This window comes from Entelurus aequoreus, linkage group LG03 (genome assembly GCF_033978785.1).
Source record: "Entelurus aequoreus isolate RoL-2023_Sb linkage group LG03, RoL_Eaeq_v1.1, whole genome shotgun sequence".
Classification (NCBI taxonomy): Eukaryota; Metazoa; Chordata; class Actinopteri; order Syngnathiformes; family Syngnathidae; genus Entelurus; species Entelurus aequoreus.
In genome coordinates, this window is record NC_084733.1 from 83162008 (window position 1) to 83177567 (window position 15560).

The window sequence follows — 15560 nt, forward strand, 5'->3', positions numbered from 1 at the left end:
CATCCTCTACAAACATCTAGAAGGGGCCTCCTCCACAAACATCTAGAAGGGGCCTCCACAAACATCTAGAAAGGGCCCTCATCCACAAACATCTAGAAGGGGCGTCTACAAACACCTATAAGGGGCCTCCTCCAGAAACATCTAGAAAGGGCCCTCCTTCACTAGCATCTACAAGGGGCCTCCTCAACAAACATCTAGATGGGGCCTTCTCTACAAACATCTAGAAGGGGGCCTCTTACACAAACATCTAGAAGGGGGCCTCTTACACAAACTTCTAGAAGGGGCCTCCTCCACACAAGGGGCCTCCTCCAGAAACATCTAGAAAGGGCCCTCCTTCACTAGCATCTACAAGGGGCCTCCTCAACAAACATCTAGATGGGGCCTTCTCTACAAACATCTAGAAGGGGGCCTCTTACACAAACATCTAGAAGGGGGCCTCTTACACAAACTTCTAGAAGGGGCCTCCTCCACACAAGGGGCCTCCTCGACAAACATCTAGAAGGGGCTTCCTCCACAAACATCTACAAGGGGCCTCCTCCACAAACGTCTAGAAGGGGCCTCCTTCACACAAGGGGCCTCCTCAACAAACATCTAGAAGGGGCCTCCTTCACAAACATCTAGTAGGGGCCTCCTCTACAAACATCTAGTAGGGGCCTCCTCTGCAAACATCTAGAAGGGGCCTCCCCCACAAGCATATAAAAGGGGCCTCCTCCACAAACATCTAGAAGGGGCTTCCTCTACAAAACATCTAGAAGGGGCCTCCTCCACAAACATCTAGAAAGGGCCCTCATCCACAAACATCTAGAAGGGGCCTCCTCTACAAACACCTACAAGGGGCCTCCTCCAGAAACATCTAGAAAGGGCCCTCCTTCACTAGCATCTACAAGGGGCCTCCTCAACAAACATCTAGATGGGGCCTTCTCTACAAACATCTAGAAGGGGGCCTCTTACACAAACATCTAGAAGGGGGCCTCCTCAACAAACATCTAGAAGGGGGCCTCTTACACAAACATCTAGAAGGGGGCCTCTTACACAAACATCTAGAAGGGGGCCTCTTACACAAACTTCTAGAAGGGGGCCTCTTACACAAACATCTAGAAGGGGGCCTCTTACACAAACATCTAGAAGGGGGCCTCTTACACAAACTTCTAGAAGGGGGCCTCTTACACAAACATCTAGAAGGGGCCTCCTCAACAAACTTCTAGAAGGGGGCCTCTTACACAAACATCTAGAAGGGGGCCTCTTACACAAACTTCTAGAAGGGGGCCTCTTACACAAACATCTAGAAGGGGGCCTCTTACACAAACTTCTAGAAGGGGGCCTCTTACACAAACTTCTAGAAGGGGGCCTCTTACACAAACTTCTAGAAGGGGCCTCCTCCACCATGAAGTTGTTGAGCCCTGTGAGCAATGTGGAATGGCCAAAACAATGCTAACAATGCTGTCTTGCCTAGGGATGGGTACCGAATTCGGTACTTTTTTGGCACCAACCGAATCCAGCAGGTCCGACCAAGCACCGATTCACGTAAAATCAGCCGGCTCTTCGCACTTGCCGATCACTCCAGCAGCACTGAGAGCGCATCTCAGCCAAACTACCTCTAGGTCAGTGGTTCTTAACCTTGTTGGAGGCACCGAACACCACCAGTTTCATATGCGCCTTCACCGAACCCTTCTTTAGTGAAAAATAAAATGTTTTTTTTTTCAAATTCAAGACAAAGTTATGTTTTTTTACTGGTGCACAAAATGAACCGTGCATGAACATCACCTTGTTCAAAGAACAACACAAACACAGTGCATGAACTCACAACAAATTACACACCTGCAAATCAGATGGAAAATTAGAGGGAAAATTGTTTGGGGGTATCCATAATACATCAATAGAGAGAAGTTTTTATTTACACGATGAGTCGGGTGTGTCTTGACCTCCGCCGAACCCCTGAGGCCGACTCACCGAACCCCTAGGGTTCGATCGAACCCAGGTTAAGAACCACTGCTCTAGGTAGTGTTGCAACTTTCAATAATTGACTCCAAAAAAACGCTTTTATGTAAGTAAAAATGCGATAGCTTGATGCTAATTGACATGCTACTGATTAGCATTAGTGATTGCGCATGGCGATTTTTATCCATCCATCTTCTTTTGCTTATCCGAGGGCCGGGTCGCGAATGTGAACAGCACCTCTGCTGGTCACAGCCCGTAGTGCAGTACAAGCAGCTGCCACAAGATGGCCTAATGAAGAAAAATAAGGAGTGGGAGAATCAAAGCAACATTTTTTTAAAAGCGTTCATGTCTTTGTGACACGTCTGATGTCGGAATAGTTGGAAGTGGTTGGCCCATGTAGACGTGGTCAAATAATAAATGAAGCAGGCTAACAATTAGGTGACTTTCTAGCATGATTGCTGGAAAGGAAAGTTGTTGCTAAAAGAGATTTGTGTTGTTGTTGTGTAACTGGAGCACAGACTTCATCGTCGTCATCGTCATGATGATGATTGATTGTTCGTGCTCATCCAAGCTCCTAATGTGTCCCTTTATGTCCTCCCTCTCTCGCACTAATTGCTCCACTCGTCGTCGGGGGGACATGGCGTGGATCCGGGTCCTGGCGCTGGCCTTGTGGGTGAGTCTGAGAGCTCTGGGGGATCCGAGCAAGCCGGCCCGGGCGCCTCTGATCCCTCACCGGCCGTTTGTGGTGGTCTGGAACGCTCCCACCGAACCGTGCCGCCTGCGCTTCCAGGTGGACCTGGACTTGAGCGTTTTCGACATCGTGGCCAACCTCAACGAAACTCTCAGCGGGCCCAACGTGACCATCTTCTACCACAGCCACCTGGGCTATTATCCGTACTACTCCGGCTCCGGCGTGCCGATCAACGGCGGACTTCCGCAGAACCAGAGCGTCTCCAAACATCTCAGCAAAGCTCGCAACGACATCGACAAGCTGATCCCGCACAAGGACTTTAGAGGGCTGGGCGTCATCGACTGGGAGGACTGGAGGCCCCAGTGGGTACGGAACTGGGGCTCCAAGGACATCTACCGCAACAAGTCCAAGGAACAGATCCGGAAGCTTCACCCCAACTGGCCAGAGAGCAAAGTGGAGAACGAGGCCAAGGAGAGCTTCGAGAGGGCGGGGCAGGCCTTCATGAACCTCACCTTGGCCTTGGCCGAGGCTCGCAGGCCGGCCGGCTTGTGGGGCTTTTATTTGTTCCCGGACTGCTACAACTACGGATACAAGCAGCACCCGCAGCGCTACACCGGCGAGTGTCCCAATGTGGAGCACGTTCGCAACGACCACCTGATGTGGCTGTGGAAGGTGAGCACGGCGCTCTTCCCGTCCATCTACCTGGACTACGAGCTCAGGTCCTCCGCCAACACCGTCAAGTTTGTCCACTACAGGGTCAGGGAGGCCATGAGAATCGCCTCCATTGCCCGTCCTGACGTCACACTGCCGGTTTTTGTCTACTCCAGACCTTTCTACGCCTACACCTTTGTGGTTCTGTCTGAGGTAACAACTTCCTGTGGGGGACACTACGTCACTAATTAAAAAAAAAAAAAAAAAAGCATATATATATATATATATATATATATATATATACACACAGTATATACACATGTATATATATATATACACATACATATATATATTTAAAAAACATGTATGAATGAAAAATATAAACATATATGTACACATACAAATATATATGTATATATACATACATACATATATATATATATATATATATATATATACGTTAGGTCAGGAAAAAACACAAGAGGTTATATCATCCCTACAAGCCTGTTTCGCAGGTTTCCTTGCTCGTCAGGGGATAAACCACAGAAACCTCGACTACATAAATATATATATATATAAATATATATATATACAGTATATATACATATATATATATATATATACATATATACACATATATACACATATATATATATATGTATATATATGTATATACACACATATATATATATATATATATATATATATATATATATATATATATATATATATACATACATATATGTATATATATATATATATATATATATATATATATATATATATATACATACTGTATATATATGTATGTATACATATATATGTATATCTATATATCTATGGATGGATATACTATATATATATACATATATATATATATATATATATATATATATATATATATATATATATACATATATATATATGTATATACACACATATATATATATATATATATGTATATATACATATATATGCATATATGTATATATATATGTATACATATACTGTATATATATATGTATATATACAATATATGTATATCTATATATATATGGATGGATATACTGTATATATATATATATATATATATACATATATACATATATATGTATATATACATATATATGTATATATATACATATATATGTATATATATGTATATATATATATATATATATATATATATATATATATATATATATATATATATATATATATATATATATATATATATATATATATATATATATATATATATATATATCCATCCATCCATTTTCTACCGCTTATTCCCTTCGGGGTCGCGGGGGGCGCTGGAGCCTATCTCAGCTACAATCGGGCAGAAGGCGGGGTACACCCTGGACAAGTCGCCACCTCATCGCAGGGCACAACACAGATAGACACACAACATTCACACTCAAATTCACACACTAGGGCCAATTTAGTGTTGCCAAAAAAAAAAAATACATATATATATATATATATATAACTAGCGGTTTATAGTCCGTAAATGACAGTATATGGCTGTTATTTCATGTTTATAGGGCTGTAATTATGTTGATAACATATTTAAAAGGTCCTAAAGTGTTTTTAATGCAACAATACTCTATTTATTAATAATGTTTGTTTGTGGTTGACTGTTCAATCCTGAACAAACAGCAGGAAACTAAAGCATTTTTTTGGAATACGGCCAAGCACTTGTCAACTACTACTATTAAAAAGTCACAGGGGAAAAAAAAAACAATGTTGTAAGTTGCACTCCAATCATGTAGGTGGCGATAGTGTGCATCAGAAAGTGTTTCTGTTGCGTAGTTTTGGAGCAATGTTAACAATCAGAGGAGAAGGTACAAATTGGGCTTTTCTGGCTTTTTTTCCCCAGAGTGACCTGGTGCACACCATCGGTGAGAGCGCCGCCCTCGGAGCGTCGGGAGTCGTTCTGTGGGGGTCGTCAGAGTACGCCCGGACGCAGGTAAGGTTGATGTTAGCGATGGGATTCATGGTTCAAAGAGTCGTTTAAAAGACCGACTTGTTATTGTAGTTATTTTACTTAACTGTTTGTTTGTTTTTTAACCAAGGAAACAATCACTGGTAGCAGTTATACAGCAGGGAAGGGATTCATATGGCACCACTCCTGGGTGGATCTCGCGTGAGAGGAAGAGGAAGGGTTCACTATTTTGCAATGCAGCGGCCTGTGGTCAAAGTAGGAATTGCCACAAAACACATGTTAAGATACTCAACACTCTACTGCCATCTGGCGGCTAAAGCGGATAACGCAACCCCCCCAATTCGCCACGTTTCATGTGTCAGGTAAACCGTATTGAATAAGGCCATATGAATCCCCTTCCTACTGTAAGATTAAATGTGGATCAGAGTGATTAAAATGTACACAAATGTACACAAATAAAATCTATTGGTGGGAATTACTCTGAAATGTGATGATTTGTTTTTGGTGTCATTGTAAACAAATATAACTAGTTTGCATTTTCCCTTAAATACAGAGATAATATGTTAGAATAAAATATATACAGTATATTTTTAAGTATAAATAGGACTAAAATAAAAATGAAGACATACTGTACAAAAATGTGACTAATGAATAGTATAATATTACCCTAACTAGTGTACTACTTTTTCCCCCAAGCTTTGAACTCTGCGGCTTATACAACGGTGCCTTTGGATTGTTCTTCACTAACGGCTAAATCATAGAACGGATTCAGCGAAAAAATCTAACAATGTTCTAAAATGATCCACTTTAGGAAGCAGTTCAAACTCAAAGTGTTTACCAAGTACAAGGAAGAAGAATCCCGATTAACTTCTTGAACCTTATTAAAAAAGACACCAATTACTTTTCTGTTTTGTTTGATCTGCCGTTTTACTGCCGCGTTACAGACACCTTTTGGAAACAATTTAGGAATGTAAGTACTCTCCCTATGTAAACATCTTATTTCACAACATATTTATTCGCGGCTAATTGGTGGGAATTTTTTTTTTTTTTAAAGTTTAGTGGGTGCAGCTTTGTGGTATGTACGCTCAAACTACTTCGTATATCAGAACAGAAAGGTGAATAAAACAAAAGATAAAGAAAATAGATTAAAATTAAAGTAATAAAAAAGGTGAATCCAAACGTATTTACATTTCTGTAACTATATATATATATATATACACACACACACTATACATATATGTGTGTGTGTATATATATATATATATATATACATACACTACCGTTCAAAAGTTTGGGGTCACCCAAAGAATTTTGTGGAATAGCCTTCATTTCTAAGAACAAGAATAGACTGTCGAGTTTCATATGAAAGTTCTCTTTTTCTGGCCATTTTGAGCGTTTAATTGACCCCACAAATGTGATGCTCCAGAAACTCAATCTGCTCAAAGGAAGGTCAGTTTTGTAGCTTCTGTAACGAGCGAAACTGTTTTCAGATGTGTGAACATGATTGCACAAGGGTTTTCTAATCATCAATTAGCCTTCTGAGCCAATGAGCAAACACATTGTACCATTAGAACACTGGAGTGATAGTTTCTGGAAATGGGCCTCTATACACCTATGTAGATATTGCACCAAAAACCAGACATTTGCAGCTAGAATAGTCATTTACCACATTAGCAATGTATAGAGTGTATTTCTTTAAAGTTAAGACTAGTTTAAAGTTATCTTCATTGAAAAGTACAGTGCTTTTCCTTCAAAAATAAGGACATTTCAATGTGACCCCAAACTTTTGAACGGTAGTGTATATATACATATATATATACAGAAATGTAACAACGTTTGTATTCACCCTTTTTTTTACTTTAATTTTAATCTATTTTCTTCATATTTTGTTTTATTCACCTTTCTGGTGAAAATGACCAAAATTGTGTATATATATATATATATATATATATATATATATATATATATATATATATATATATATATATATATATATATATATATATATATATATATATATATATATATATATATATATATGTGGAGGGGGGGCGTGGCCTGCGGGCCTGCCGCGGAACGGGGTGTTGCCAGGACCGGCCTCGAAGACAGCGACAGGTGCGTAGATGGCCCAGGTAGGCCTTGTTATCTAATCACCTGTCGCCTTTATTAGCAGCAGCCGTGATGAGACGAGTAGTTGGAGTTAGTGGTGCTGCTGAGCGGACGCAGGAGAGAAAGACAGTTTGCTGGAAAGCAAAAGACTTTGCACTATTAAATGAAAATAAAACTGTTATACCCGGAATTCCTGGCAGTGTGTGGTGGTCTGAAGAACCCACTAGAGGGCAACCTCTACTATATATATATATATATATATATATATATATATATATATATATATATATATATATATATATATATATATATATATATATATATATATATATATATATATATATATATATATATATATATATATATATATATATATATATATATGTGTGTGTGTACATGTGTTAATATATTGGACATATAATTAATAATTCATGTAATTGAATATTAAGAGTATGTGAAAGTTAAGCAGCTAAAATGTGGCAAACATACATAAGTATGGAGAATTCTGAATGATGTGTTGTGCGTTGACATTTTTCTCGAATATCCAAAAGGTTCGGTGAGAAGGTTGTGTGTTGATTTTTTGTGTTGGTTGTGCAATTGTCTCGCGCCACGAGTAGGGAAGGTTGTTTGGAATATAAATAAATGTTATACTATATACACTTCCTTGTACAATTCATGGTCATTCACCTAATTTCCCCTTGTTGTCCACTAGTCAGAGGCAAATTTGCAGCAATTGGAGTGTCTTGATGTTTAAAATCAATTTGGAAACAACCTGGTTTGAACCCTTTCAAACAGCCATTCAAAAAGAGCTGATTTTAGTTGAGGTTTGCGAGGGCAAAAAACGGACGTGATGATGACGGGTTGTCTCTGAGACAATCGGACCGTTTTGTGACCACAAAAATTCTCCCCAAAAAGTAGTCTGTTCCATTTTTGGCACCTTTTGTTCCTCCGTTTAGACTCCAAGAACAATGTGATGAAGTGTAAAGTGGTGCTTGTGCCTGCAGAGGAACTGTTTGACGGTGAAGAAGTACATCGACGGCCCGCTCGGCCATTACGTGGTCAACGTCACGTCGGCCGCCAAGCTGTGCAGCAAAGCTCTCTGCAAGAAAAACGGCCGCTGCGTTCGCAAGAGCCTGGACTCGGCCACTTACCTGCACCTCAACCCGCGCTTCTTCCACATCCGCCGCTCGCCGACGGCTGCCGGCGCCCGCTTCCGCGTCAGCGGCGGGCTGGACAAGCGGGACCTCCTGGACATGAAGCACAAGTTCACCTGCCAGTGCTACCACGGCTGGACCGGCGTCCACTGCGAGATGCCGCAGATAGCTCCGCCCACGCGGCAGGACGGCGTGCCGGGCGACATCCTGCGGCTCCTCCCGCTTCACGTCTCCTGCCTGTGCGCCGTCGCGCTGCTGGGGCTGTGCCTCCTCATCAAGTGTCTGACGGTGTAGCGAACACAAGTCACTTCCTGTTAGCTCTTCCCGGGACGCCGTTTTGAATGTAAGACAATCTTTTATAAAGACTTCATCGAGAATATTCATGTGAATTTAAATGTTTCAACTGTCCTGCAAGGAGATATATTATATCCGCGGAAAGTACCTCACACATTCCAAATTCCCACTTTCATTGAATGCAACAAAAGTAAAAGTAAAGTAAAATGACACTTTGTGGGATCAAGCACTTACACAAAAAGTATGTTGCTTCCAACAAAGGCTAATAATACTATTATTATTATCATTATTATTAGTGAGTGTACTTGAACGCATCACAGGTCTGCATTAACTAACACATTTTTAGTCTGCTCGGGTGGTTTCACTTATATTTTAATGTGCTTGATTTTGTTTGTCTCTATTTATAAGACAATAAAGCTTCTTTTGTTTAGTTTGTTTGTGTTTTTTACTGGCGACTTTTTTTCCACTTCTACTTACATTACATACTTGCTGGAACATTGATACAACATTGACCATACATAGATGTCCTTTAAAAGTGACGTTGAACCAATGTTGCAAAATAGTTGTAATTGTAAAGTGAGACAACATTGATGTCAAACATTGGATCCACGTTGTTGGTTGGAAAATGACCAAGTTTCAATTGTCGAATCAATATCTCAACCTGACATTGAATAAACGTAGTCAAAAAGCATGTTGTTTAAATGTTGTATTTGTGTTGTACAATTTTGGTCGGGAAATGACCAAAATTCAATGGTCAAATTAATGTAACAAACCGACATTGAATAAAAGTAGTCAAAAAGCATGTTGTTTCAACGTTGTATCTGTTGTAGAATTTTGGTTGGTATCTGATCAAAATTCGATGGTCAAATCAACGTCACAAGTCAACATTGAATAAACGTCAAAAAGCATGTTGTTTCAACGTTGTATCTGTTGTAGAATTTTGGTTGGGAACCGACCAAAATTCAATGGTCAAATCAAACGTCACAACCTGACATTGAATAAACGTCATCAAAAATAAAGTTGTTTCAATGTTGTATTTGTGTTGTAGAATAGTGGTTGGCAAATTCAACGTCAGAACCCAACGTTAAATAAACGTCGTCAAAAAGCATGTTGTTTCAACGTTGTATCTGTTGTAGAATTTTGGTTGGGAAACGACCAACTTTCAATGGTCGAATCAACGTCAGAACACAACGTTGAATAAACGCCGTCAAAAAGCATTTTGTTTCAACGTTGTATTTGTGTTGTAGAATATTGGTTGGGAAATGACAATAATTCAATGGTCAAATCATCGACGCAGCCCGACATTGAATAAACATCGTCAAAAAGCGTGTTGTTTCAACGTTGTATCTGTTGTAGAATTTTGGTTGGGAAATGACCAAATTTCAATGGTCAAATCAACGTCACAACCCAACATTGAATAAACGTCAAAAAGCATGTTGTTTCAATGTTGTATTTGTGTTGTATAATTTTGGTTGGGAAATGACCAAAATTCAATGGTCAAATTAATGTAACAAACCGACATTGAATAAAAGTAGTCAAAAAGCATGTTGTTTCAACTTTGTATCTGTTGTAGAATTTTGGTTGAGAACCGACCAAAATTCAATGGTCAAATCAAACGTTACAACCTGACATTGAATAAACGTCATCAAAAATAAAGTTTTTTCAATGTTGTATTTGTGTTGTAGAATAGTGGTTGGCAAATTCAACGTCAGAACCCAACGTTAAATAAACGTCGTCAAAAAGCATGTTGTTTCAACGTTGTATCTGTTGTAGAATTTTGGTTGGGAAACGACCAACTTTCAATGGTCGAATCAACGTCAGAACACAACGTTGAATAAACGCCGTCAAAAAGCATTTTGTTTCAACGTTGTATTTGTGTTGTAGAATATTGGTTGGGAAATTACAATAATTCAATGGTCAAATCATCGACGCAGCCCGACATTGAATAAACATTGTCAAAAAGCGTGTTGTTTCAACGTTGTATCTGTTGTAGAATTTTGGTCGGGAAATGACCAAAATTCAATGGTCACATCAACGTCACAACCCAACATTGAATAAACGTCAAAAAGCATGTTGTTTCAACGTTGTATTTGTGTTGTAGAATATTGGTTGGGAAATGACCATAATTCAATGGTCAAATCATCAACGCAGCCCGACATTGAATAAACATTGTCAAAAAGTGTGTTGTTTCAATGTTGTATCTGTTGTAGAATTTTGGTTGGGAAATGACCAAAATTCAATGGTCAAATCAATGTCACAAGTCAACATTGAATAAACGTCAAAAAGAATGTTGTTTCAACGTTGTATCTGTTGTAGAATTTTGGTTGGGAACCGACCAAAATTCAATGGTCAAATCAAACGTCACAACCTGACATTGAATAAACGTCATCAAAAATAAAGTTGTTTCAATGTTGTATTTGTGTTGTAGAATAGTGGTTGGCAAATTCAACGTCAGAACCCAACGTTAAATAAACGTCGTCAAAAAGCATGTTGTTTCAACGTTGTATCTGTTGTAGAATTTTGGTTGGGAAACGACCAACTTTCAATGGTCGAATCAACGTCAGAACACAACGTTGAATAAACGCCGTCAAAAAGCATTTTGTTTCAACGTTGTATTTGTGTTGTAGAATATTGGTTGGGAAATGACAATAATTCAATGGTCAAATCATCGACGCAGCCCGACATTGAATAAACATCGTCAAAAAGCGTGTTGTTTCAACGTTGTATCTGTTGTAGAATTTTGGTTGGGAAATGACCAAATTTCAATGGTCAAATCAACGTCACAACCCAACATTGAATAAACGTCAAAAAGCATGTTGTTTCAATGTTGTATTTGTGTTGTATAATTTTGGTTGGGAAATGACCAAAATTCAATGGTCAAATTAATGTAACAAACCGACATTGAATAAAAGTAGTCAAAAAGCATGTTGTTTCAACTTTGTATCTGTTGTAGAATTTTGGTTGAGAACCGACCAAAATTCAATGGTCAAATCAAACGTTACAACCTGACATTGAATAAACGTCATCAAAAATAAAGTTTTTTCAATGTTGTATTTGTGTTGTAGAATAGTGGTTGGCAAATTCAACGTCAGAACCCAACGTTAAATAAACGTCGTCAAAAAGCATGTTGTTTCAACGTTGTATCTGTTGTAGAATTTTGGTTGGGAAACGACCAACTTTCAATGGTCGAATCAACGTCAGAACACAACGTTGAATAAACGCCGTCAAAAAGCATTTTGTTTCAACGTTGTATTTGTGTTGTAGAATATTGGTTGGGAAATTACAATAATTCAATGGTCAAATCATCGACGCAGCCCGACATTGAATAAACATTGTCAAAAAGCGTGTTGTTTCAACGTTGTATCTGTTGTAGAATTTTGGTCGGGAAATGACCAAAATTCAATGGTCACATCAACGTCACAACCCAACATTGAATAAACGTCAAAAAGCATGTTGTTTCAACGTTGTATTTGTGTTGTAGAATATTGGTTGGGAAATGACCATAATTCAATGGTCAAATCATCAACGCAGCCCGACATTGAATAAACATTGTCAAAAAGTGTGTTGTTTCAATGTTGTATCTGTTGTAGAATTTTGGTTGGGAAATGACCAAAATTCAATGGTCAAATCAATGTCACAAGTCAACATTGAATAAACGTCAAAAAGAATGTTGTTTCAACGTTGTATCTGTTGCAGAATTTTGGTTGGGAACCGACCAAAATTCAATGGTCAAATCAAACGTCACTACCTGACATTGAATAAACGTCATCAAAAATAAAGTTGTTTCAATGTTGTATTTGTGTTGTAGAATAGTGGTTGGGAAATGACCAAATTTCAATGGTCAATTCAACATCAGAACCCAACGTTAAATAAACGTCGTCAAAAAGCATGTTGTTTCAACGTTGTATCTGTTGTAGAATTTTGGTTGGGAAACGACCAGATTTCAATGGTCGAATCAACGTCAGAACACAACGTTGAATAAACGCCGTCAAAAAGCATTTTGTTTCAACGTTGTATTTGTGTTGTAGAATATTGGTTGGGAAATTACAATAATTCAATGGTCAAATCATCGACGCAGCCCGACATTGAATAAACATCGTCAAAAAGCGTGTTGTTTCAACGTTGTATCTGTTGTAGAATTTTGGTTGGGAAATGACCAAAATTCAATGGTCAAATCAACGTCACAACCCAACATTGAATAAACGTCAAAAAGCATGTTGTTTCAATGTTGTATTTGTGTTGTAGAATTTTGGTTGGGAAATGACCAAAATTCAATGGTCAAATTAATGTAACAAACCGACATTGAATAAAAGTAGTCAAAAAGCATGTTGTTTCAACTTTGTATCTGTTGTAGAATTTTGGTTGAGAACCGACCAAAATTCAATGGTCAAATCAAACGTTACAACCTGACATTGAATAAACGTCATCAAAAATAAAGTTTTTTCAATGTTGTATTTGTGTTGTAGAATAGTGGTTGGCAAATTCAACGTCAGAACCCAACGTTAAATAAACATCGTCAAAAAGCATGTTGTTTCAACGTTGTATCTGTTGTAGAATTTTGGTTGGGAAACGACCAACTTTCAATGGTCGAATCAACGTCAGAACACAACGTTGAATAAACGCCGTCAAAAAGCATTTTGTTTCAACGTTGTATTTGTGTTGTAGAATATTGGTTGGGAAATTACAATAATTCAATGGTCAAATCATCGACGCAGCCCGACATTGAATAAACATTGTCAAAAAGCGTGTTGTTTCAACGTTGTATCTGTTGTAGAATTTTGGTCGGGAAATGACCAAAATTCAATGGTCACATCAACGTCACAACCCAACATTGAATAAACGTCAAAAAGCATGTTGTTTCAACGTTGTATTTGTGTTGTAGAATATTGGTTGGGAAATTACCATAATTCAATGGTCAAATCATCAACGCAGCCCGACATTGAATAAACATTGTCAAAAAGTGTGTTGTTTCAATGTTGTATCTGTTGTAGAATTTTGGTTGGGAAATGACCAAAATTCAATGGTCAAATCAAACGTCACTACCTGACATTGAATAAACGTCATCAAAAATAAAGTTGTTTCAATGTTGTATTTGTGTTGTAGAATAGTGGTTGGGAAATGACCAAATTTCAATGGTCAATTCAACATCAGAACCCAACGTTAAATAAACGTCGTCAAAAAGCATGTTGTTTCAACGTTGTATCTGTTGTAGAATTTTGGTTGGGAAACGACCAGATTTCAATGGTCGAATCAACGTCAGAACACAACGTTGAATAAACGCCGTCAAAAAGCATTTTGTTTCAACGTTGTATTTGTGTTGTAGAATATTGGTTGGGAAATGACAATAATTCAATGGTCAAATCATCGACGCAGCCCGACATTGAATAAACATCGTCAAAAAGCGTGTTGTTTCAACGTTGTATCTGTTGTAGAATTTTGGTTGGTAAATGACCAAAATTCAATGGTCAAATCAACGTCACAACCCAACATTGAATAAACGTCAAAAAGCATGTTGTTTCAATGTTGTATTTGTGTTGTAGAATTTTGGTTGGGAAATGACCAAAATTCAATGGTCAAATTAATGTAACAAACCGACATTGAATAAAAGTAGTCAAAAAGCATGTTGTTTCAACTTTGTATCTGTTGTAGAATTTTGGTTGGTATCTGATCAAAATTCGATGGTCAAATCAACGTCACAAGTCAACATTGAATAAACGTCAAAAAGCATGTTGTTTCAACGTTGTATCTGTTGTAGAATTTTGGTTGGCAACCGACCAAAATTCAATGGTCAAATCAAACGTCACAACCTGACATTGAATAAACGTCATCAAAAATAAAGTTGTTTCAATGTTGTATTTGTGTTGTAGAATGGTGGTTGGCAAATTCAACGTCAGAACCCAACGTTAAATAAACGTCGTCAAAAAGCATGTTGTTTCAACGTTGTATCTGTTGTAGAATTTTGGTTGGGAAACGACCAACTTTCAATGGTCGAATCAACGTCAGAACACAACGTTGAATAAACGCCGTCAAAAAGCATTTTGTTTCAACGTTGTATTTGTGTTGTAGAATATTGGTTGGGAAATGACAATAATTCAATGGTCAAATCATCGACGCAGCCCGACATTGAATAAACATCGTCAAAAAGCGTGTTGTTTCAACGTTGTATCTGTTGTAGAATTTTGGTTGGGAAATGACCAAAATTCAATGGTCAAATCAACGTCACAACCCAACATTGAATAAACGTCAAAAAGCATGTTGTTTCAATGTTGTATTTGTGTTGTATAATTTTGGTTGGGAAATGACCAAAATTCAATGGTCAAATTAATGTAACAAACCGACATTGAATAAAAGTAGTCAAAAAGCATGTTGTTTCAACTTTGTATCTGTTGCAGAATTTTGGTTGAGAACCGACCAAAATTCAATGGTCAAATCAAACGTCACAACCTGACATTGAATAAACGTCATCAAAAATAAAGTTGTTTCAATGTTGTATTTGTGTTGTAGAATAGTGGTAGGCAAATTCAACGTCAGAACCCAACGTTAAATAAACGTCGTCGAAAAGCATGTTGTTTCAACGTTGTATCTGTTGTAGAATTTTGGTTGGGAAACGACCAGATTTCAATGGTCGAATCAACGTCAGAACACAACGTTGAATAAACGCCGTCAAAAAGCATTTTGTTTCAACGTTGTATTTGTGTTGTAGAATATTGGTTGGGAAATGACAATAATTCAATGGTCAAATCATCGACGCAGCCCGACATTGAATAAACATCGT

General features: G+C 38.1%; 2 protein-coding genes across 2 annotated transcripts in view; one reads left to right on the top strand and one right to left on the bottom strand.

Annotated features, from left to right (window-relative positions):
- The first annotated feature begins 2331 nt into the window (after positions 1-2331).
- hyal6 (hyaluronoglucosaminidase 6) lies at positions 2332-9844 on the top strand. Its single transcript, XM_062042975.1, has 3 exons — positions 2332-3493; positions 5163-5252; positions 8342-9844. Exons 1-3 carry the CDS (start codon positions 2477-2479, stop codon positions 8783-8785), a joined length of 1551 nt encoding a protein of 516 aa, XP_061898959.1. The 5' UTR covers positions 2332-2476; the 3' UTR covers positions 8786-9844.
- gpr37a (G protein-coupled receptor 37a) overlaps positions 8638-15560 on the bottom strand; it is a 121167-nt gene continuing 114244 nt past the window's right edge. The window contains exon 8 of the mRNA XM_062042976.1: positions 8638-8773. The gene's annotated coding sequence lies outside the window, so the exon portion shown is untranslated. The remainder of the gene's footprint in view (positions 8774-15560) is intronic.